This window comes from Fukomys damarensis, unplaced genomic scaffold, assembly GCF_012274545.1.
Source record: "Fukomys damarensis isolate Sample0158 unplaced genomic scaffold, DMR_v1.0_HiC HiC_scaffold_35, whole genome shotgun sequence".
Classification (NCBI taxonomy): domain Eukaryota; kingdom Metazoa; phylum Chordata; class Mammalia; order Rodentia; family Bathyergidae; genus Fukomys; species Fukomys damarensis.
In genome coordinates this window covers 27,465,891-27,491,394 of record NW_022900947.1, presented here as the reverse complement: position 1 = coordinate 27,491,394, position 25,504 = coordinate 27,465,891, and the positions used below count along the sequence as shown (strand labels likewise).

Here is a 25,504-nt window from a genome sequence, read left to right as displayed (position 1 = left end):
AAGGAAAGAAAAGGCCCAAATCCATGCAATTAGGAACAAAAAAGATGAAGTCACAACAGATCCAGCAGAAATCCAGAGCATCATCAATACCTACTTCGAGAAACTGTACTCTAATAAAATGGAAAACACAGAAGAAATGGACAGATTTCCAGATACTTATGAATTACCAAAGTTGAATGAAAAAGATATAAAAATTCTAAAAAACCCAATTACAATCAGTGAAATTGAAAACATAATTAAAAATTTAACAAAAAAGATAAGCCCTAATGGTTTCACTGCTGAATTCTATAAGACATTTAGAGAAGAAGTGTTGTCATTACTCTATAAACTTATCAATGAAATTGAAAGAGAAGCAATACTTCCAAATGTATTCCTAGAAGCAAGTGTTACTCTGATTCCCAAACCAGGGAAAGACCCAACCAAACAGAGAACTGTAGGCCAATCTCCCTAATGAACAAAGATGCAAAAATCCTCAGTAAGATACTGGAAAACAGAATACAGAGGGTCATAAGGAAGATCATACCCCCTGACCAAGTCAGATTTATTCCTAGAGATGTGAGGATGCTTCAACATTCATAAATCAATAAATATAATACACTATATTAATGAAGTCAAGGACAAAAACCATATGATCATCTCAATAGATCTTTAAGATCCTAATGCTATAATGGACAATGTGAAATAGGAAGAAAAGGGCTAAAGGTGTAGGGAAAGTGGGAAGGGTGGGGAAAGGTATAAGGGAAAAATATATGAGAAAATGAAAAAATGGAAACAGAGTGTTTGTAAATGGGGAGGGGAGGAGGGGGTGAAGGGAGGGCAGGTACAAGGGGAAAAAATGAGAACTAAAACCTGTCATGTAAAAGTACAAGATCCCAATGATGAATGTAATTGTACTGTTTACCTAAAATGTACTGATAAACTCAATGAGAGAAAAAAATAGATACAGAAAAAAATTCGAAAAAATTCAACACACATTCATGATAAAAACCCTGCAGAAAATTGGAATAGATGGTCTTTATCTCAACTTGATAAAGACTATCTATGAAAAACCAATAGCCAACATCATGTTAGTTGGTCAAAAATTGAAAACAATGCTAAAATCAGGAACATGACAAGGATGTCCACTATTACCACTCATGTTCAATGTAGTTCTGGAAATATTAGCCAAATCAATTAGACAAGAGAAAGAAATTAAAGGAATACAGATAATAAAAGAAGAAGTTAAAAGGTCATTATTTGCTGATGATATCATACTCTACAAAAAGACCCCAAAAATTCTGCCAAAAGACTGCTAGACTTAAATGATAGATTCAGCAGAGTAGCTTGATATAAGATCAACACTCAAAAATCAGTAGCCTTCTTATAAATAGATAACAGACTCACTGAGAGAGAAATTAGGTCAACAATTTCTTTTACAATAGCATCCAAAACAATGAAATATCTAGGAATCAATCTAACAAAGGAAGCAAAAGACCTCTACACTGAAAACAACAGCACTCTGAAAAAAAGAGACTGAAGAGGATATAAGAAAATGGAAAGATATCTCTTTCTCCTGGGTAGGAACAACCAATGCAGTGAAAATGGCCGTACTTCCAAAACTGCTATACAGATTCAATGCAATCCTGATAGAAATCCCAACAGTATATTTCATGAAACTAGAGAAAACAATTGAAAGATTCATTTGGAACAAAAAAGACCTGGAATAGCAAAAGCAATTGTAGGTAACAGAGACACCACAGCAGGTATCATCACAATCTCAAACTTGAAAATATACTACAAAAAATCCAATTATCCTCACTGGAACAAAGACAGCCTCCTCAATAAATGGTGTTGGAAAAACTGGATTTCAACCTGCTAAAGATTAAAACTAGATCCCTATCTTTCACCATTTACTAAACTAAAATTGAAGTGGATTAAAAATCTAAATATTAAAATAGAAACACTAAACCTGCTGGAAGATAAGTTAGGTAGAACTCTCAAAGACATTGGGATAGGAAAACAACTATTAAGAAATCCTCAGTAGCACAGGAAGTAGCTCAAAAATCAACAACTGGAATTTCATCTTATTTAAAAAGCTTCTGCGGCTGCAAGAAAAACCACGAACAAAGCTAAGAGATGACCTACAATGTGGGAAAAAAATTTTACCAGCTGTTCCTCAGACAAAGGTCTACTATCTAGAATATATAAAGAACTCAAAAAAAATCAGACCCCCAAATATAAAGACCTTACTCAAAAAAGAACATCTGAAATGAACAGATATTTCTCGGACAAAGAAGTAAAAGCAGGAAATAAATATATGAAAAAAATGTTCAATATCACTGGTCATTCAGAGATGCAAAAGAAAACGACACTGAGATTCCACATCCTCCCAGAAAGAATGGCTGCTATCAAATCAACCAATAACAAATGCTGGCAGGGTTGTAGGGAGAAGGGAACTCTTCTTCATTGTTGGTGGGAGTGCAGACTGGTGCAACCACTGTGGAAATCAATATGGAGATGCCTCAAACAGCTTGGATTAGAGGTTCCATTTGACCCAGCTATCCCCCTGCTGGGTTTCTTTCCAAAAGAATTAAAAGAATCATTCCACAGTGATATATTGAATCCATGCTTACAGCACCACAGTTTGTAATAGGTAAAACTTGGAAACAGCCAAATTGCCCACCAACTGGAGACTGGATATAGAAGATGTGGTTCTTCTATGAAATGGAAGCCATAAAAAACAAAAAACCAGAGACATTTATAGCTAATATATGCACTTTGAGGCCATACTGTTAAGTGAAATAAATAGGACACACATGTAAATACTGAATAGGTTCTCCAGTGTGAAAAACTAAAAGTGTAAATAAGGTTCAAATTGTATAATTAATAATGTGAAATAGGAAGAAAAGTTCTAAAGGAGGGGGAAGGAAAGAAGGTAAAAGAAAAAATATGAGAAAAGGAAAAAATGGAAACAAAGTCTTTGTAAACAGGACATGGTGGAGGGTGTGAAGGTAGGGTAGGGGGATGGGGAAAAAATAAGAACCAAGATACATCATGTAAAGGTACAAGACCCCAGTGATGAATGTAACTGTACTGTATACCTGAAAAGTACCAATGAACTTAATGAAAACAAAATGTATGTGAATCTGAGAAGGGTAGGCATGAGCATGTGATAAGTAGTGTTCTGTGAGAATGTAGGTGTGCAGGTGAAGGTATACAGGAAATTCCTAAGGTTCTGTGTATATCTCTGAGGGGTCTGTATGTGTGATGTTGGGTATATGTGGGTAGGAGATGTGCGACATTGTTCGCATGAGTACGCATGAGAGTGTACAAGTAGATCTGAGGCTGCATCTGTGTGCAAGGTGTGTGGATGCGGATAAGTGTGGATGTGTGAAAGTGGAAGCAGGGTGTGCAGGAGGGGTGCCCAGTGGGTGTGTGGCTGTGAGGTGAATTATTTGCAGGTGTGCTTAAGAGTGCTTATGAGAGGAAGTGGGAGGGATCTATGCATGTGTGTGCTTGCATGAGTGAGTGTGCGTACAGGGAAATGAAGGAGATTGTGTGAGTGAGAAGACAAGCAAGTGAGACAGTATTATTAGGAGATGGATCCAGACTAGTGTGTGTATATGTGAACACATGGTGTGAGCTTTTCTGTACATCTATGTATGTGGAAATAAAATATTTCCTTCCAAAAGAAAGAAAAAATCGGAAGAAAATATATAGAAATATTCATAATAGTAATCTTCAGTGGCAAAATAAATGTCAAATTTTATTTTATTTACTTTTTATTTTCCTTGCAATCAGAAAACCAATCAATATTTCAGTCTGTGTTCTTCATTCCGAGAACACATGAAAATACACTCTATCTTTTGAGTAACTTGCAAAAAATAAAAATCTTAAGTAATAAAATGTTTCTTTTTCAAAATGTGTTTAGAAATTGGGATATCCTTTTTCAACACATAACCAAATATATAGCCAAGTCTGTGGTTAATTTGTAAAACAAAAAGCTTGCCTTTAAATTTGAAAGTTGTCAAAATGTTTAATTTTTCAGGCAATTTTATTCATCTTTAGGTATTTAAAAATCAAAACTGATTGCTACTGATGTTTGTAAGCCAAGGCCATGTTGATTTTGCACTGATGAATTGGTGAAAGTAGTGATATGTCTCATTTCTCTCAAACTGCTGCAGAGTCAAAGTCCTTTGGATTTTCCAGACTCAATGCTTGCATTTAACAGGGATTATCCGTGGATAGAGGGTTTTAGGAAATGTTTTGTTTGTGTTTTTCTACAAGTTTATTTTTAACGGCGAATGCACAAGCCTCTGTAATAAGGTTTCTGTTAATTGATTACAAAGCACACTGCTTTTGAAGTAGAAAGAGGCCTTGAATTCTTATACTTTATTTTCTCTGCCCCTTTTCATTTCACTAATAGCAAAATATGAAAATTTCCCTACCCCAACCTACATTTTTGTAAGTCAAAAGTTCGTGACAGTTGGTGGTTGAAATATTCTATTTTGAGCTTTTCTGTTTCTTTAAAGTGAGTTGCTATCACCAACATCAGCCCAATTTATTTTGTGTTGTTATCTGTAGGCCCTGTGGTACCTATGTACCTTGAACTGGATTCTTGGACTGCAGATAACTAGTTTAGTTTTATGTTGATAATAATTAAAAAGTGACTCTGTGTATCATATCTGTACTTTGCGATTAGAAAACAGTCTTGACTATTAAAATGTAAATGGGGAAAACTGTTTTGCAAATGTTATTGAGCCTGGCTGAAACCCGAGGCAGTCATGGTTGACAGAAGGCGCCCCTCAGCAGTGAGGGGTTCTCCACCCTTTCCTTGTCTGATTACTGCTTCTCCTTTGTTTCAAATATCCCTCAAATAGACTCAATTCAGTCAGTGTTACTGGAAAACTGCTTGATACAAATTGACAGAACCGATCTTTATAACCCATAAACATTTTCCTACGGCAAAAAGAGAAGCTACCTCGCTGTTACTCCCCTGCCATCTCAAACCACTGCTGCGGTTCCGTGAACACTTTATTTTCCCACTTGAATTTGAGGTCTTCTGCAAGGTCACTCCTGCCCATCTTGCGGAGATGACGAACTAGGAGGCGAAGTTTGTCCGTGGAGGTTGGAAGTGATTTTTTCCAGAAGCAAAGAAGTTCGTGGATCTGTTCCGCGATGTTTTCAGGGTGCTTGAGTTTGATGAGCTGCATGGTGCTGCGGCGTAGAGGGAGGGATGAGGTAAGGGCTTCCGTGCCTTCTTCAGAGAGCTCCTCTGCCAGCCAATGAAGCAAGTTATCCCAAAGGGCTTCTGTGAGCACATGGGTATATCCAGGGTTAGGACCTTAGTTTTGGGGGCGTGCTGATCTAACCCTCCATATCTAGGTATCTGAAATCACCTGGCCTCTTCTCTGCCCTCTGGTGAAGACATGGACCAGCCAGGTGGGCAGTGAAAGACTTTGGATACAGCCTCCACTGGGATCATCTTCTGGGGTTGCCAACTATTGCAGAGGGTTAGAAATGTGCCTCAAATTTCAGTATGCCTGAGCACCAAGAGGACTAGAGAAAATGGATTTCAGACCCCAGCCCACATAGCCACATTGAGTAGGACTAGAGAGGAGCAAAAGTTGGCATTTTTAATTAACTCCCAAGGAATGGTGCTGCTGGGTTCCCCACTCATCCTCTAACTAGCACTGTGTCAGAGGACATTTTGTAGGTTCAAAAAGATGCTTGCTTTTATTAGCACTACTGTAGCGTATAAATTATACTGGCAGCTAGGAAGTCTTCATAATCCTCACTTATTCAGCCAACCACACACACACACACACACACACACACACACACACACAAACGCACACACGCGCACACATACAAAGACTCAGTACCCAAAGAACAATTCTGTGAAGGTCCCTTACATGAGCATTTCCACTAAGCTTCTGAACTTCTTAGACTTGCAGACATCACTGATGAATGTGCCCTGTACGCTCAGCACAGCCTTTCCCTTACCCTGAGACACCTGTCTACCTGTGAATCTCACAATATCACCAGACCAAACCCCAAAATTACTAGCAAGCCACTTTTCTTTCAGCTCTTCTGCTCGCTTGTGAAAGATCAAACCAGGATACTGATAACCACATGACCCTGCTGGTCACCAGGGAGGTGGCTCCAGCTGACTTGATCTGGTCTGGATGCCACTGGACACTCCAGATGAGCTTGGTCTTACTGTAGTTTCATTATAATGGTAAAAATATACCCAATGGTCCCATGACAAATCTGACCATACCCAAAATAGGGACTAAAGGGAAGCACCCTGATTCCTGGAAACATTCTCCTTCTCCATAAAAAACACGGCAGCATACGTAGCAGACCTGCTCAGGAAGAAAGTTCCTTTACAGCATGAGCCCACTTGCCCCATTCATTAGCTATTGAATAAAATTCCCTCCCTGCTTTCAAAGCTCTTTGGTTATGTGAATGGCACTGAGTAAGAGGAGAACCTGCAAATTTGATAACAGTTAGCTGTTGTTCATTGTGTAACTGAGACTCATCACTCAGAAAAAGCTCTATTCTCTACAGTCTATACCTTTTTATTCCCCAACCCCATATGGCAGCACAGCCACTTTTTTAACAGCATGTTCACCCCTGCACCAGCTACTCTGGTTTTGTTCGAACAAAAATTTCTCTGTCTGTTCATTTTTACTCAGTGACTCTTTCCATCTATCTACGTACATAAATTGCACTGTGGTTTACATTATAAAGCTATTTTTCTGGAAAGAATACTTAGGAAAAGAAGCTAACATAACCTTGCTGGCTTTCAAATGAACATTGGGCTATCATTATTTAATGCATTTATTTTGAAATCTATGTTCTTCTTCCCCCCACCCATAGCATCTATCTCCTGCCCTTGTCAAGCACCTTTATTTGTCACCCCACTGATAATCTTTCTCTGTGGACCACATGATTTTTTAATCTTATCAACGCTAATGACCCATCTTGTAACTCCAAACTCGAAACTCACTTTCAGGGCCAATTCTTATGTTTTATCATCAGCCAGATTTATTCCACCTCTGTGGCCTCTGCTTCTCGATGGTATCGCTAAATTTTACTTTATAAATTTTTGTGGCCTCTGTTTCTTTGCTCCTTCATAGTGCACTCTCTGCCCCATTCCTAATACGGTAATTCCTCAGATACCCTGGAACCATTCAGTTACCTTGCAACATAGTTACCCACCTCTGTCCCACCACTGCTCCCAGTGACCAGTTGTGCACATCAAAGACGGTCTTAGGACCAATTTAAAGTATTTTTTTCCTCTTTGGCTTTCATTTCTCTCCATTTGTCAACACCAGTCCTGCCTTTCTAATACTGTACTGAAATGAAAATATGCTGAATGTGGCCAATAAACACTATGCAATCTTATACCTTGTGGGCCAGGACCAGTTTATAAATCCTCTAAAAGTCTTTTCTAAACTCAATTTAAAATTTTCCATAGCAATAACTCAAAATTTTGTCCTACATTTAAACCTCAATCTTATGCTCATTCTATTTAACTTAGCCAATTTAACTTAGTCTGTTTCTCTTACTTTACCTAAGATCATTTTCCCCGAGTTCTCCTTGCCTCATTTTCAGTTTAAAAATCATTTTCTTACAACACAGTTCCCATATTTTCTGGAGTCCCTCCCCAGTGTTTTTCACTGAGTAGTTTATCTTCATGTCTGTCCTTTCATCTCCTCCTCACTGCAGGTCCCTTCCATGCTTTGGAAGAATATTCCAGTCAATTCTTTCCGTGCTTCTGCTACTATGCAAGGCCACTGTGCTCAGTATTCCCCTTGTTAACCAAAACATCTTCTAATACCTAATATAAACATGAATCTTCAATTCCCCACTAGTGACTGACAGCACATACCTTTGCTTTAAGGTTCTATGCCCTCTGGTACAAATCAAACTTTTCTTCCTATCCTATTAGACTTCTGAATTACCACTTACAGCAAATGAATGGTAGCCTGTATTTCTCTGACTTCCACTAAGAATTTCACCTACCGGTTCAGATTCTGTGGCTCTCCTTGTGCCCCTCTTCCCCCAGCTGCCCTTTGCTATCTCTCTGCCTTTTGATGTTACTGAATTACTGCTTTCTATTCCAGGCCTCATCTATTTCTGTTTTTTCCTGCTTGAAGAACTCAATCAGTACGTCTTACTTTGTACAACATGTCCTCCAAGTCAGATGTTCCAGACTGACTACATCCTCATCTTTGTATTTGTCTCCCTGAATCTTGGTATAGTATTTACAATGTTTATTTTCTCTTCATCTCTACCAAGGCATGCTACAGTTAATATTTCTAACATTCACATCACTGCCTCACCTCGAGCCTTTCCTTCTCTCCATCTCATTTGCTTTCACTGTACTCACTCTCTTAGTCAATGTAATCACTCATCTGAGTAAGCTAAAATGCGCTATTATTCACACTTCTGAAAACCCAGTTCCTTTTTATTTTGAAAGCCTGTTTCTTATCCTCTGTACTTAAGTTCTAATGGTCCCAATGCTAAACATCTCAAGTATTTTTTTTCAACTTTCTAGTTTAGTTCACTTACTCTTAATTATGCCTGCTGTATTTGGAGCTTGATTGTCTCCTAAAGGCCCATGTTTTGAAAAATTGGTCCTCATCCCATGGAACTACTGGGAAGTAGCGGAACATTTAGGGGGTGGGTTCCAATGAGAGTGGCTTAGGTCATTGCGGGAATGTCCTTGAAGTGGATATGGGGACTCTGGCCTCTTTCTGTTTCTTTCTTTGTTTCCCAGATATACAAAGTGAACAACATCTGAAATGAACTCCAGAAAACATGGGAGTCTCCAAGGGAGACTTTGTAAGACAATGATTTTGAAGTGAAGATGAGGCAAGGAGAAAACAGGGAGCCATACACTCTTACTAGGATGTATTGTGCTGCTAAAATCCCAAATCAACAGAGCCAAGCGACCATAAACTGAAAGCTCTACAACTGTGAGACCAAATAAGCCTTTCCTCTCATTAAGCTGACCACCTCAGTTGTTTTAATACTGCGACAGAACGCCTTCTACCATAAAGTCCTATGAATCTCTATTGCAGAATCCAGGATGCTACCTCATATTCCCATTATCAGTTGTGACCCACTTGGGTCTCCAGCACAACTAATGGAAGTTTTGGGTCTAATCTGATCTTGTGAGTACCCCATTAATAAATCTCTAGCAAGGTCTTTATGTTATTTAAACTTCTAAACATGATCTTTAAAGCTTTTAAAAGTTTCATTCTATTACAATTTCAAACTGTATCTACTATCTTCTTTCTATAGCAGCTTTGACTTTCTTGTACAAAAAGGAAGGATCATTATACTCTTGTACTCTCTGATTATTGACAAGGGCAAATATTCTGCCTTTATTTGAGTATCAAATTTTCAAAAGTTAATATTATTAACAAACTTACTGATCTCTCACCTACTGGTTTTATTACTATTTTTCTACATCACCTGCTCTCTCTTTTAAAACAGTTTTATTTTCCCTTACAGACTATATAACATTATAGTTTAATCCTTTCCTACTCCTAATGTAGTTTAGTATACCCTGTACATTTTCTGCACAAATCTCTAAGGGTAATCTCTGGTTAGGATACTATGCCATCCATGGAAGTGATGATAAAAATAGTCAGAAACCATTCTCTGATCTCTTTTAAAGATTAATAAGATATTTCATTAGGAGCTATTAATATTACTAAATAATTTTAAAGCCTAAGATAGAATAAAAGCATTAAATTCTACTCTGAAAACTTTACCATTATTTTGTAATTACATACTTACTTATGTAGAACCTTACCAATTGTGTGCAACCATAATAAGTAGTAAATATTTCTTTGTGGGCTCATATAAATATGTACTTCTATTTCAAATCTGTTGACCTTGAATGTTGGTTTGAACTGAACCCCTTTAAAGATTTTCAACTAAATAGTCAACATTTCAGTACACACTCTCGTCAGTTTTTTATCAAACTCAGGAAACTTACTTGTTATCTTAATAAAATAATACTTTATAGGGCTTATGTTTCATATGATTTCAAAGCCAGTTTAATTATATGCATATTTCAGAATGCTATTTTGGTTTATATGTGCATGACTTTCTAGGAAACTCCACCTTATTGGACTTAGAAGCTTAGCAACTGATTGAAAAATCACTTTCTTCGTTCTTTCCCACAAAAGTGTTCATACGTCATTTTTAGTTTAGATCTAAAGTGTCCTACAGAATTCTCATCTCTGCCAAAGGTGATTGGATCATGGGGGCACTGTATTTTCCAGTGGATTCACCCACCGACAAGTTCAGCAGCTGAATGTCCTGTCAGTAGGTGGGACCTGCTTGGAGGTGGGTCACAGGGCACATGACCTGCAAAGTTGTGTTTTTGTCCCATGTTCTTCTCTTCTCTCTCCTTCCTGATTTCCTGACTGCCATGCGTGGAGCATCTTTTTCTCCTCTGCCAGGCCGTTGCACCATACTGTTTCTGCCTTGGAGCCTGCAGACCATGAATCAAAACCCTAAGCCAAAATAGGTCTCTCCTTTAAATTGTGAGTGTTGGGCATTTTGTCCCAGCAATAGAAAAGTGACTAAGGAAAATACATAGAATATAAGAAGGAGAAAAGTACTATATAATGAAGATAGAGAAAGTATTCCATACCTACAGGATCTGTAGAAATTCTTTTGGTACTCCGTGGACGGTTGATCAATTTTTCATGCTATCCAAGGAAAGAGACATAGAATAAGCAGAAGAAATTATATATTGGTAAACATTTTTGCAAACAAATATTCAACTGAACCTCTTCCCTATTTGGAAGAAGCACTGAATTCATACCTTGCAAAATTAGAACTTGAATTTGCATGCTTTGAAGGCAAAGAATTATAACTAAATCTTTAATCATAATTTTAAACAAGTTTGAAAAAAACACATTTAAATAATATTATGAAGTTCACATGAACTCTGAACAAACGTTTTTTAACTAAAATGTAAAACCGTTAAAGCCAATTAATACAGACCAAACTATCTCTATATCACAAATACAGTGCTTTGTGGATCAGCACTAATGTCAGTTTTGGTGCTTCAACAGTGGCACAGGGGTTAGCACCTCATAGGTACTTGAATATTAGGTTGCGTGACTGGTGCATGAGTGATGTGCACTTAGAATGTTAAAAGAATAACGGTATTGGGCATACATTATCCTGGAACTAATAGTTGATTAAGAAATATAGTCATTACTTTACTTTTCTACAGCATCTTCCAAACATTGTTCTCAATTAATGTGATATAGAGGAGAGAGCATAAGAGATAGGATAGAAACATCTGGGTTTGGATACTAATTCAGTGGCTGAGTAGCAGTGTTACTGGGGAGAATTTATCTCCTCAGTCTCTCTGATCTGTTTATCCAAAGCTACGTCACAAAAACATGTGCAGAAATGTTCATAGCAGCTTTATTTGTAATAGCCAAAAACCAGAAACAAGTACATGTTCCCCAAAAGGTGAATGGGAATCTATGGGATACTACTTAGTAATAATGACACAACATTGATAAATGCAACAACTCCTGGCTACCACTTCCAACAACTGTTGGGCATTATAATGATCACAAAATTCTAATCTCAAAAGTTTACATATTCTGATATCACTTATATCACATTCTAGAAATTACAGAATTTCAAAGATGTACAACAGATAGTGTTTAGGACCTTTTTGTGACTATGTAGAGGTAGCACAAGGGTGATCTTTATGGTACTAGACAAGTTCTGTGTCCTAAAGGTAGCAGTGGAGTGGTGGGAACACAAATATATACATATAAAAAGTCACAGAACTGTCTTGAATCAATGTCAACTTTCTAACTTTCATATTCTGCTACAGTTACATAAGATGTAAATACTGAGGAAAACTAAAGAATATATAATTCTGCTGTCCTTTGGAACTTTCTGTGAATCTAAATATTTTCCCTTTTTTTTTTCAGTGCTGGAGATTGAACCAAGGACTGTGTACCATCTAAGCATGTGTTCTATACTGAACTATACCCCAGCCCAAAATATTTTTTTAAAGGCCTGTTTCCCAGCAATAATATCAGGGTAATGAAAGTCCTGTATATTAAAGCATAGCACACTGATTCCTTGTGAACACTGTATATAAATTAATTAAATCTGAATAACATTTTGTAGGCATTATTTTCACAGATATTGCATAAACATAGAAACATAAAATGTCTGCTAAGAGATATGATTTGGAAAGAATCTTTAAAAACAGTATAAGTACAATTTTACTGTACTGTAACATTGCAAAATAAATGCATTTTTGAGGCATTAACAATGTGCTAGGCTCCCTTAAAAACAATAAATAAGTACCAACTTAAATAGTGCAGCAGGAACTGTGATTCCCATCAAAGAGCACATGACCTGAGCTGTGTCTGGAACAGATATACACATTAGATTATTTTTCTTTATAGCAATAGTTTTGACTCTGCAGTCATATTTCTTCACAAATGTCTTGTTGAGCATTATTAGTGTTTAAATATAGGGATTTTTTTTCACACTCGTGAAAATTTGGTTCAAACACTTTATCTGATACAAAACCACAGAAGCAATGGATAAAAGCAACACAGGTCTGGTTAGACATCTAGACACTGTGCTGGTCCCCTTCCTAGCCCCTTCTGCAGTGAGTTTTCAGTGCCACCTTCCCTTCCCTTTTTTCCCTTTCACTTTCTCCCCTTGTTCTCTTTTCCTTGCACAGTTTTTGTCTGTGCACAATTCTGTCCGTGAACAGTTTTTGTTTGTATACTATCATTGCCTTGCACATTACCTTGTGTAGGCGACTGTTGCCCAGAGTCGGCCTCAAGGTAAACAGGAAACCGCTGATGACCTTCACATGGCTTCCTGTCTGGCAAGTGCTTTGTAAGTCCTCATATTGCCCCCTGCATGCCTTCCTTAGCCCAATCGGTTCAAGGTCTCCCTACTCTCCCTCCCCTCCTCTAACGGAGGTATTATTCCAACATCTCTCCTATTTGCTAAAGGAGAGTCTGTTATTCTTCTCAAATAACCCATTTCAAATAACCCAATTGTATATTTCAACTTACTATACATAATTTCTTCAATACCACTTTTGACATACATATCACTGCTCAGGATGATTGCTGGGCAAATTGAAACACGTTTCTAAAGCTCTCTGTAAACACAGAAGTTTGTCCTCATGCAGCAGTTCACCCCGCACTATAAGCCTCTCGGGGGCACCACTAAAAAGGCTAAATAATTCAGATATGTGCGAGCAATGTAAGCACAACACAGGCCTCATCTTCTTGGAAGTGATTTAAAAAATTGAAACCAAAGACTTAGTACAACTGTCTTACACATTCTGTGTGTTCTTTGGCCTATTAGTCTGGTTTTCAATATATATTTATAAGGCTGTGTAAGATAAATGAATGAATCTGATGCTGAAAAATGAAAGGGGGGGATGAAGGGAATGGGGGAAAGATAGGAATTGAAATGTGTTAAATGTGTTATGTACGTGTACCAATCCTCTAAGGTAAGGGTAATCATTATGTTCTCCAAATATGTATTAATTAAAGTCAAACAAGAGAAAAAAATAACAAAATGAAATAAGCAAAAAAAACACACACACACAAAGGCAGACACACGAAGGGTGCTTAAGTGTCTTACAGCCACTGTTGTTAGGATTTCTTCAATTATAGGTTATTCTTCCCATGCTCCCTAAATATAATCCTCTTACGGAATTCTTAAAACTGAATAAATATTTTTCTAGGTGACTCATACGCATGGCACTTTGATCTTTTGTACGCAAACAAATAACAGACTTTGGCATTATAATATCGAGCATTATAATGTAGCGCCTCTGAAAATTCCCCCCATTTTAGGTCTTTTTGCCACTCTATGCTCAAGCCAGAACCGTCTTGGCCTTGACTGGTTACACTAATCCCTCTCAGGACCACTGTGTTTTCTTCACAATAGCTGAAGTAGCACTGTACCAAAGAGCTGTAAAAATGTTTAATTTGTGGGACGATATCTTTTCTTGATTTTTATAGCATAGTTTTACTAATTCAGATGTATTTTTCAAGGCATTAGTTAACTTTTATCAACTACGTTAATGACTTGTTTCTTAGTTTCAAGCCTACATATTATCACAAATTTATCTAACAATTTAATTGTGTCGTTATTAATGTCGTTTATGCATGCTTATTTTCCATCTCCAGCCAGGCTTTTAGTAATTTACTGCGTGCTTTTCTATATCGTGTTTGACATCAGGGCTTACATTTGCCATGTGGGGACTACATCACACTCTTAATGAACACACATGAGTCCCGGGGACCCTCCACAGATAACCACCAAGGATTGCTGTACAGTACTTTTAAAGTCAATAGTCTTAGTTGGATACCAGGGCTGCTCAGCTATGTCCTCATGTATATACAAAGGATTCTTCCACATTTAAAATTTAACCACTCTTTGCTGGACTTTTACTTCACTCCTGTTTACCACTCTCTCAGCAAGGAATCACATTTCTTACTAACTAAGAAAAAGAAGCAGTGTTTCTCCATCCTCAATCCCTGACAAGGAACCTTGAAGAAAAAGAAGCTCACACTCAGTAGGTCTCAGACAAGGGCACAGTAAGGTCACAGCTGGAACAAGCAAACTGGATGACGCAGATGTTTAGGTGTGGCGACCACCATATCAAAACAGTCAAATTAAACCTACAAGAACTATAAACTGGCACTCTTCAAATGTACCCTCAATAAATGCATGAAAGAATTACAGAAATATCATTATCTAAAAAGTTGTAATGATTTCAAGTATTATGTCAAGACAAGAGTGAAATTCTGACTGCTTCTTACTTACTTGACACTACAGGGTTATAGTCATAGTGTTAATTTCTATTAAATAATTCCATAAATTACCCAAAAAGAGTCAACCAGATGCCCTAGTTCTGGGACCCACCTCCTCATTCACAGTCTCCATCTTCAAGAAATTTCTCCTCAGATATTTCTGGCAGTCTCATGGGCTTTATCCTCTTGGTCTTCATACCATTCTAGTACCACACCATGCTCACCTGGGCCACGCAGCTCCCTCACCCCTGCTGAAGTAGAACAGCTTCCACCACCCCTTGATTTCTATCACATATAATGTGTCCTGATGGGTTCTGCCTGTCTTGCACTTTTGCTCCCGAGGCACCACATAGGCCCACGTATTGACACATACGGCTCTCACAGATTGGTACTGTGGCTGCTTCACCACCATCTTCTGGGTCCTGCCAAGATGACGCTACTTTCGACACTCTCTGTGGAGCACTTGCTTCCTCCTACTTCTCTCCCAAGCTGCGCAGTTCTCCAGCAGTGCCCCACCCCAGGCTCTTCTACTGTGTCAGCTGTGTGGCAAAGCATGATAGAGCACGGAATCGGCAACTTACCCCTTCCGTTATGCGGCATTGGAGCAGTACTGACTGTGCCCCGATATGCCAACAAGCTCAATGAAATAGTTTTTCCATTTTTGAAATCTAAAACCCTTTTCCTTAGGACTCAATCATATAAAAAGAGAGTGAAATTGGAAACAGATTTCGCTAATACCCCTACTCTAAACACCTGACGATATTTGTGCTGACATTAATATGTAATACATAATATATTTAAGACATGTATTTATTATATATTACATAGCATTTAATAAGTCAATGTTACATTTATATTACATATATAATAGTATATCATAATATTTATGTACTTATATATTTAACTTACAATATTCAGTATTTACTCACATATTTAGCAAATCTAGACACTAAATATATGCAAAAATGTGTTTCTACTAAATAATAGCACACATATCACCCCTGCAAATAGAATTCTGTCAAGCACTATCGCATATACCCCTATATTTCTGAGATTCAGGTTAATTCCTTATCCCAGCTTCTGCCTCGTCTTCTATATAATAACCTTCTAGTCTGCTTATTTCTCTAAACATTTATCAGTTAAGTATAATATTTTCAGAATTGATCCTGCTTCAATGTTATTTAAAATCGCTTTCTTCTTTGTCTCAGCTGCAATTTCCACACACGTGCCATACATACTCATACACAAAAGCAGTGTGGGAAATAAGTGTGTGCTTCATGTTTTCTCCTATTATGGCCGAGAAGATCAAGGCTGAAGGAAACAGGGAGATAGATCTTTTGCAAACAGGAAGGGGTCCAAGTGACTGAAGGCAAGGGGAGGGTAAGAGGCAGAGGGGAAGTAAAAAGATTTAAGATGTGTCATGTAAACATACCAAATACCCACAGTAAATCTAAATATTATGATGGCTTCAATATCTATTTACATTATATGTTTCCTTATGTGTTTACATGAGCCAACAATAATAATGAAAATAGGGAAAGGGGATCAAGAGACACAAGAAAGGAGGTGGGTGGGGAGGGAAGGAAGAATAAAAAGGATCAAGATGTATTCCGTTGATGTTTCTATTCTTGAAGATGAAATTAAACTTCATGTATTGCAAACATGTATGAACAAAATAAAATTTTCTTTAAAAAGAGTGGTTAAATTTCTTCACTGAGACCTTAAGTGAGAAGCAGGGGGTGAAATCAAAGTGTGATTAAGCCCAAAACTGTCACTTTCACTGTTACTTTGCTACTTGACGTGCAGACTCTCTGACCACATCAAGTTTAAACCTCACTCTGTCAATGCTGGTCCCTCAGCCAGTTTATGCCTTCGTCCTCTGACCTTTAAAATCATTATCATTATTTCATGTATTTCCTAGGCTTGCTGTGTGCTTTAAATGAAAGAAAATGGATAGTGCAACCTTTTTTTCACTGTTGCTCAACACATTGCTCCAGTGTTCATCATGGTGATGCTGGAGCCGACAAACCTTTTGGGCTCCCATCCATGTAAAAGCACAGCACATACAGTCATGTTCAGTACATAACACTTGACAATGGTAACAAGGAACTATTATTGGTTCATGTATAGTATAGTACTACAGAGTACTTTTTATTTTTAAGTGCCTCGTAATACTTGTGCATATTTTCAGGATAGAATATGATGATTTGAGTGATATTTGTATTTAATGTGGAATGATCTGATTGGGGTGAAAAACATTTCCATCTGTAATAGTTATCATTTCTATGGATTGGAAACCATTCAGATCCTCTAGCTATTGCGAAACAATAATAAATTTCTGTGGGCTACAGTTAGTTACACAGCTGTTTTATAGAGCACTAGAACTATTTCCTCCTGACTATATTCTGGCACCCACTGAAAAGGAGAGGGTATATCCGTTATAACAGATTTTCAATGAAATAACTTAGGTCATTTATTGGCCCACAGTATGTTCTCAGTGAAAGACACCTACTTGTTTTATTCACAAGTTTTTGGTAGAAGTAATGCAACATTTTTGCATCCAGAGAAGGTTTCTACAACCCTAAATTTCCAATCTGTAGAAGTTTGTTCAAATATCCACCTGTAACTAAAGCTAATCCTGTAAGTACAGCCTCATGCAGAGGAAGACAATCTGAATGCTACTGTGGAGGAACAGCTTCGCTTTGCAGCTATGTTGGCACCCCGCAGTGAGGCCTCAGCCGTCCCTGCATTCCTGGACTCAGCCATCGTGGACCATCTAGTCTCTAACAGTGTTTTGGCCTGGAAGAAAGCTCAATGTTTCAATATCATCTAGGACTCACTCTCATTGTACTGTGCTTCCAGGAACTTAGGATGATAGTGCTGGTGTTAACCAAGCTGATGTCACTATAAAAACATGTAGGTAAAAACAAGAGTGAAAAGCAATGCCATGGAAATAAGTCCCATTGTGGGTTGGCTTTAGGGCTGGTTAGCTTGGTGACAAAATGTCATCACTGCATCCTCCAGCCTAAATGAATGAACAAAGATCATGGTAGAGAAAACAGCAAAGACGAGAGAGTGAAATTCTTCCAGCGCTCAACAGAGTAACAGGCAAAATCTAATACAAAAGTTAGAACAAGAGAAAGCCAGGGAAAGTATCTTCTCATGATTTCATATATTTTTTGAGGTGCTCGGTGAATAATGAAATAAAATGATATTTTTATTGCTGGAACAATGTTCTATTATAAATTGCACCTTGGATGGTCACTTAACTTCAAAGCACCCCAAAAATTGTATGTCATTTGGTAGATGTAGGAATAACAAGTAGTAAAGGTTGGCCTCTTTAATCTATACCTCTTTCCAGTTCTTGGGTTTTCCATTACAGAGCTAATTATTGTGCTAGATAATATGCTAGCACATGACTTTTACTTATTACTTACATTACCTATTACTAATTTGGTACTTTTAGCACAGATGCTATGCAATATAATAACTAGACAATAGCTTTATACAACCACTATCAACAACAAAAGCCCCCCACCATGCTGCTATTATCTTTATCATTTACCTTGGGGCACTGATACATGAAGGGATTTTCACAGGTAAAGTGCTATAACTTGTGGTGACAACTACTTCACCCAGCCCCAACTTATGCCCTTCCCACCCCTCGTATTTATCAGACTTTTTTCTGGTAAATACGTAATCTATTTTTAATGAAAAGAAATATATGTGAAAATGAGTATAACTAGACTAAGAAAGTACATATAATTAGCATTTTCTGTATCTCTTTAGCAAGGATTTTTGCCAGATGCTTGTAAAGTATAATAAGTAATTCCTGGTTTTCAGTGCTTTCTCTACTCTGTATTTATTTTGCATGGAGGCCTCTATAAAAGTTGTCTTCTGCTTAACTTGGTTGCGTTATTACATCATGAGTATAAACTGTATTCTGTTTTATAATGTATGGTTTAAATAAAATTCTTAATAGTTTTTGTCATAAACAAACTAGGTAGAATATTGCTCAGTGAAGTAACCTGGTATAAAAATTAATGCTAGCATAAATTGTGCAGTAGCTGTAGGTTCAATGTGAACACCATTCAAATGAAAGCTTATCTCAGCATTGAATGAGGCATACGCATGACTAAATTATTTCAGCCAATTCATAACAATGTGCTAATGTGTTATTATCCCCATTTCATTGGTGTAACACCTCTAAGATAACGTGCTAGGAGAAAGCAGTCTTAAAATCCAAGTCTGTAAAAAATCTCAACTTAATAAATAATATTGACTCTAGATAGTAATATCAGCTACTGTTTTTATTAATTACCATTTACTAACACTCTAAAATTTATTATAACCATGGCAATATAATATTGCATAGTCAGGGCTAGAGGTGTAGCTCACTGTAGAATGCCAGTCTAGCATGCATCAGACCTCTAGGTCCGATTTTCTATTTATATCAAGGGATTTTTACATATAGATGTACATATGGCGCAGCTGTATGTCTCCTGACAAAGCAGTTGTTATGCTTATTTTACAAATGAGAGAACAGACTTACAGATAAAATAATTAGATATTAAATGTAAATATGAAGTGACCGATATAACATCTCAATTCATGTCTATAAGTGTCTAGATCCTCTCATTATAACTCTAAGTTAAAACTCTTGTGTAAAATTAAGGTTAGCTGTAGAACTTTCTATTCAGCAATTCCATACCTCCTGCACTATGCTCATGATTTATATTTATCAACTTTATTTCTCTGGCCTTGAATGGAGGTAAAGAGCTCAACTCCTACTTATAAAATGTATGGTCTTGAAGAAAGTATTCCCTTCATTCTCCAGTTTCGTTACATAAGGAATGAGGACAACATTAGTGCCAATGAAATGAGGCTCTGAGTTATATCAGGCAACCTGGAGCAGGACATTATATTTAATAAGTTCAAAATATTACGTTAGGATTTGTATTTTTTCAAATTATTCTACTATTTGTGGCCTACATTAATATACTTTTTAAAGAATCATTTATATATGGAAATAATTTCACTTGTGTAAATACCAAAAAACTTTAAAAATAAATACAATTAAAATAAAACAACACTATTAAATTCTGTTGCCACCCAAGAATTCAAAACTTGGAACAATTCTTTTTCAAAAAGGGAATTTTGCAGTTGTTACAGTGAAACTAAGAAGATCACAGATAGGATTTAAAAGAGAACACATTTTTCATCATGTGAAACTATTTTTATATGTGCAATCATAAAAAAAAATACAAAGCAACCCAGAGTTTCAAAATTTGGAGATAAATCATTACAACCAAGCACCTCCCTTTATTTGCTGGGAATTAAATCTTTCAGTTTAATAGTGTAGAAAATATTTTGGTCTTTCAGAACCACAGAGCTAATATTTTAAGGGGATCTGGATGGCCAGTCACCAACAAAAAGCAAGGAACATGTAGCCTAAAAGAAGGGAATGTTGGAGCTGTCCTGTTAAAGGGATGGATATCACAGCTCTGAAAACCAGCTAAGACTTGATATCATCACATAAATAGGACAGAAAAATTCATCAAGCTATTCAGTGCCTGCTAAGCATTCAAAATGAAGATAATTGAGAAGGCCTGCTTCTGATTGGAACACTGAAAATTTCCAAGTCAACAAGGCTCTATTGCAAAGCCTAATTTCAGCAAAAGATATAACCACCCTTTCCAACTGGTTTTGCGAAAGATCTAGATTTGGGAAACACTCTGAAGTGCAAAACATGTGAGACAAAATCCTCACACATGCTACAAGCAAAAAGGTCTAAATGGGGTAGGGCAAGCAGGAGGGAAAGGAAAGACGAGAAAGGAAAAATAGGAGAAAAGGAAAAAAATGAAAACAAAGGCTTCGTAAATAGGAAGGGGTGGAGGGTTTGAAGGGACGGCAGGGGGATGGGGAAAAATATAAGAACCAATATACACCATGTAAAGGTACAAGTTCATGATGATGAATGTAACCGTATTGTCTACCTACAATGTACCAATAAACTTAATGGAAGAAAAAACATGTGAGGCAAATATCACATTGGTAAAAGTGGCAGGCATAACAATAAGCAAGAATGTGGCCTCCTCAGAACAGGAGGAGGTGGTAAAACATAAAAGGATGATTTTGCAGTCTGCCTGTGCCCCTGTGAAGCTATGCAAGCTGAGGGAAGCCTTCCATACTCTTGCCCTGAACTTCTAACTGGGAAACAGAAACAACAGTCCCCACCCCTGCAGTGTACATGAACAGGGACTGAATAAAACGTCTATGAAGTACGTGGCCTACAACAAAGGGTGCAAAGACATGCAAACAAATGAAATGCTCTTATCTTATTAGGACCCTGGTTCTGAAAAACAGTCCGCTGAAGAAAACATCGAGTCAGTAGGTGAATATAGAACATAGGCGGGGTAGTAAATGCTAATAAATAGCAATGGCTAATTTGCAGGGAGGTGTAGCTATGCTATGCTATGGTACATTTGGGGAGGTTGATTTGTTTGTCCTCACCTCTTAGGAATGTATTCTTAGGTATAGAGATAATATTGTATAAAATGTACAATTATCTGTGATGTGGTTTACAGCACTGTAACAGAAAAAAATAATACTATAAAATGAAAGAAGCACAGCAGAAATGTTGAGGGAGGGGTTCGTGTAGGTCCTTTTCATATTTTTCAATTTTTTGTGCACATTTAAGTATCTATACACAAATATGGACGCAAAGAAAGGACCACCAGCTTCAGCCATTTCTGGCTGTTGTCATTATGAATGTCCTCAGAACTGCACTGCAGGTTTCCTAAAGTCTAGGCAGAAAGGTTTGGCCCTCACCATAAAAGGAAGTGCTTCTTCATAGAGTGGTCTGTAAACCAGCATAAATCCATAGGGAAGTGAGAGTAGTGAGGAAAAAAGAAAGGTCAACGTTTGGAGCAAGAAGAGCTGACCTAGAAGTGGTCTCCAATTACAAAGAAGTCTAGCAATTAGGGCTGGGAGTAAAAACAGGCTGCTTCCAATCATAGAAGCAATGCAGAACCCTGTCTTAGTTCTGCTCATGTCTTCCCTTGTTTTAAACCCATTTGTACTTCTATACATCCAATTTTATGTTTGGCTTTAAGTGCTTTGTTCTTAATGTTTAAATTTCCTTTCTTCTTAGAAAATCGCTATTTTTAAGCCTTCAACCTCAGGGTGTTTTTGTCAAGAGGAAGAGATTCACACATCTCTCAGCCTTTAATGAGCTCATTCACAAAAGAAGATAGCTTTAGGCCCTTGTTCCCAGGTGGATCAATTCTGGAAAATCCTAAGAGTCTAAGGAATGGGGACAGATGGGAGAAGTTTCCCCCAGCTGTGGCTACAAACACAAAGTAAAATTCTGGACAATTCAGAAAATATGTGTGAAATATATAAAGGTAACCAAGAGAAGTTATCAGAATCAGCCAGGAATTAGAGAAATCACATTTCTACATGAGTTTCTCTGTTTCCATTTTTTATCTACCATGTAGGCAAAGCAGTAGATTCAAATGAGTTGCGACAAGGATGAACTGCAGAAATATAAAACATTTCAAATGTGCAAATGTTACGCAAATGTTAACTATTTTAATACGATTTAATTTTTGGCATTCCAAGTAATTCTTGCAGGAGCAGATGCCTCTGACTCATCAGTGCAGCTATGTAGAAGGTGTTATTAATTTTTAAAGTGGTTTAACAAATCAGAGAGAGACACAACATTGATAGGACTTACATTACCCTCTACCTCTTCTCTGCAATTACCCATTAGGGCATCATTAAAAGTAAAATGATAAAATGCAAATATAAACACTTCTAACGTCACTAAAGCACTATGTTGTATCTCAAGACCACAACTGAGACTGTCCCAGAAAGCCCCATCTATAACTTCCTCTGTAACACTGACTCCACACATATTCCCTCTATCCCCAAGTCCTACCGATCCCAGATCCCAGCTTTCCAACTCTGTTATCTTGTTGCCATCCTCATTACCAAGATCTTACAGCAGACCATCACCATCACTTCTGTGATCTATTTAACTTTTTAGCTTACTGGAGCTCTTTAATTTACCTTTCTTTCTAGTTTATGCGTACAGGCTAAACTTGTGATGGTACCAACAAAAATCTGATTTTATTACTCCCCCGATTAAAATTTTCCAATACTTTCTCATTACTCATAGGTTAAAAGATAAGCTTACTTATAAACTACATACTTACTTCTCCATCCTCAACTGTGGTCATAACTATCCCAAGAATACCCGTAGATGAGTGATTTTTTTCTTTACTCTTATGCTTAGAGTCTCCAGTCAAAATGTCTAACATAGGTTCACTGTGTCACAAAATTAATCACATTCTTTTGATGAATTTTGACAGAACCCCCACTTAAAAGCATTGCAGACATTTGGTTGACCTAAACAAGACATTCAAAACCCTGTAACCCTTCTCCAACTTATTTCCCATGTGACTTTTCCAAATCTTCTACTCAAGCTACACATATATATTTGTTGTTTCTTCTTGAAACAAGCCTCATGCTTTTCCACCATGAAGTCCTGCCATCCTTCTCTTATGAAATGCTCTGTCTCTTTGTCTCTTCCTCTCTAGATCCCAAATATTACCTGTATCCACCTGGCTCTGGGAAGCATCCCCAGGTCACACAAGCCCACAGGAATTACTCCCTTCTCAGAAAGATCCTAGCCCCACCCCATGGGCCATTCCCTGGCAATTATTCATCAGTTTCTGTCTTTTGATACTGCTGTATTTTTGTACACGATTATTATTTATCTCTTGCATTGTTCTGTAAGTTTAAAATGTTTACAGTATTACCTAAACTGGACTGTAATTTCCTTAAAAGCTAAAACTTTAACCTTTATGCTGCAAACCCTAAAAACCTCATAGTAAGGCCAGAGATTTAGCTCAGTGGTTCTGCCACCTGCCTCGCAAGCACAAAGACCTGAGTTTGATCCCCAATGTCAAAAACAAAAAAACAAAAAATACAAAAACAAAAAAAACTCATGCATACAGACATACGTATTAAACAATTAATCTTTGATACTTGACACGTTGACTGATATATCTATAGAGAAAATAAGAATAGTTGGAGTTCATAAACTAGAAAATTTGGTTAATAAACAATGTTTATTATTTTTTAAATGTTACAATTTAGGACTCTACAGGCAAGCATAATTGCTTCTTTCAGTGATAAACTTTCTCAGGCAGGCAAGACTATATGCAGTTCCTTTGCAGAAGAATCCTTGAAAGCCACTTGACAACACAGAGCCGCTCTCCATTCCTGGCTTAGTTGTTTTATTCTGAGCGGAGAAAACTTCCCTTTGTTGTTCAGAAGTTAAAGGAGGAAGGAGGAGGGCTGCGTGGGACTAGGGAAGGAGGGAGAGAAGAGAGGGGAAGAGGGAGGGGAGAAGAAAATGAAAAGGCAGAGGGAAAATTAAAAGCAAGGGGAGGGAGATAGGAAATAAGCTCTTGATTAAATTGGCCAGCAAAGCAATTTCTGAGGGAGAAATGCAAGATCCTGTTTCTGCCTGAACCAGCTGCGTTCATCGTTCTCTCATTTCTGTAACATCGCCACAACCGTGTCTTTCTGAAGCTCATTCTGATGCATTACAAGCAAGTGTCACTAAGCATGAGCTGTGTCGAGGGAAAGGCAGGAGACCTAGAATTAAGATGCTGGGAGGAGTTGGAATATTGTGAAAAACTTTCACAGGTTAAAAGTTAGATGATCTCTCCACTTACCAAGATTCTTTTGTGTTTCTTCCATCTCTGATAAAACAGCAGATATGTTACTACAATCACCTCTAGCATAGAAAGCATGAAATGAAACTACAGAACATTTTAAATAGCCCTAAATTCACCATTCCCACAAAGACAATAGCAACCACTAAATACCCCTCATTTCTCTTATGTCTTTTAAAAATATATATGCTTTTTCTTACCTATTTCTTACCTAGCAATAGGCCAAGTTCAATTTTATTCTTGAACCCTAACATAATTTCATACAATTATAGCAGCTGAGAGTCTAAGTAGAGCCAAAGCATCTATAGCTTTAAATATTTTCATGCCCCTAAAACTCTCCTATATGGTCAACATTATTTTAATATTCCATATTGTTAGGAAAAAAACGTTTTATTATTCCTAGCATTAGTAATAAAAGGGCCAAATCATGAGCAAGTAAGTGTGATAAACTGAATCTTGCACAAGCATATGCAGGGTTCCTCCCTTTGACATAAAACACTATCTATTTTGAGGAAAAGTGCTAAAGCAGTATCAGTATTCACTAGAACTGTCATGTCATGAATTCAGTTTAAAGAAAAAAAAGGAAGTTCAGGCTAAGTAAAGTTGGGTCAATACACAGCTTACGTAAATCTGCAGTTAGTTACAGCAGGGAAACTCCAGCCTGCTGTGGTCTCTAGCCGTCAGATCTGGAGTTCTTCCTCCCTTCAAAGAAAACCTCAGAGCAGGTGGGAAGAGTCAAAGGCAGTCCCAGCCCAAGCTGACACAAATGGCCAAATGTCAAGAAGCCACCTATCTGGCACAATTTCAGAAGCACACGCGTGACCACACGCACACACACACACACACACACACACACAATCTTCCTACTTTCTTCTTTCCTTCTACCTAAAAAAAAAAAAAAAAAAAAAA

The 25,504-nt window shown here is 37.4% G+C and overlaps 1 protein-coding gene across 2 annotated transcripts in view; it reads right to left on the bottom strand.

Annotated features, from left to right (window-relative positions):
* Dthd1 (death domain containing 1) overlaps nucleotides 1-25,504 on the bottom strand; it is a 106,113-nt gene that overhangs the window by 8,773 nt on the left and 71,836 nt on the right. The window contains exons 13-14 of one of the 2 annotated variants that reach the window (XM_019205985.2): nucleotides 10,664-10,721; nucleotides 4,961-5,290 (exon numbers count right to left, since the gene is read on the bottom strand). In XM_019205985.2, coding sequence (XP_019061530.1) covers nucleotides 4,968-5,290; nucleotides 10,664-10,721 — 381 coding nt within the window. In that variant the 3' untranslated portion in view covers nucleotides 4,961-4,967. Of the gene's footprint in view, nucleotides 1-4,052; nucleotides 5,291-10,663; nucleotides 10,722-25,504 lie in introns of those variants that run through there. The other variant, XM_010613698.1, reaches the window with a different exon arrangement.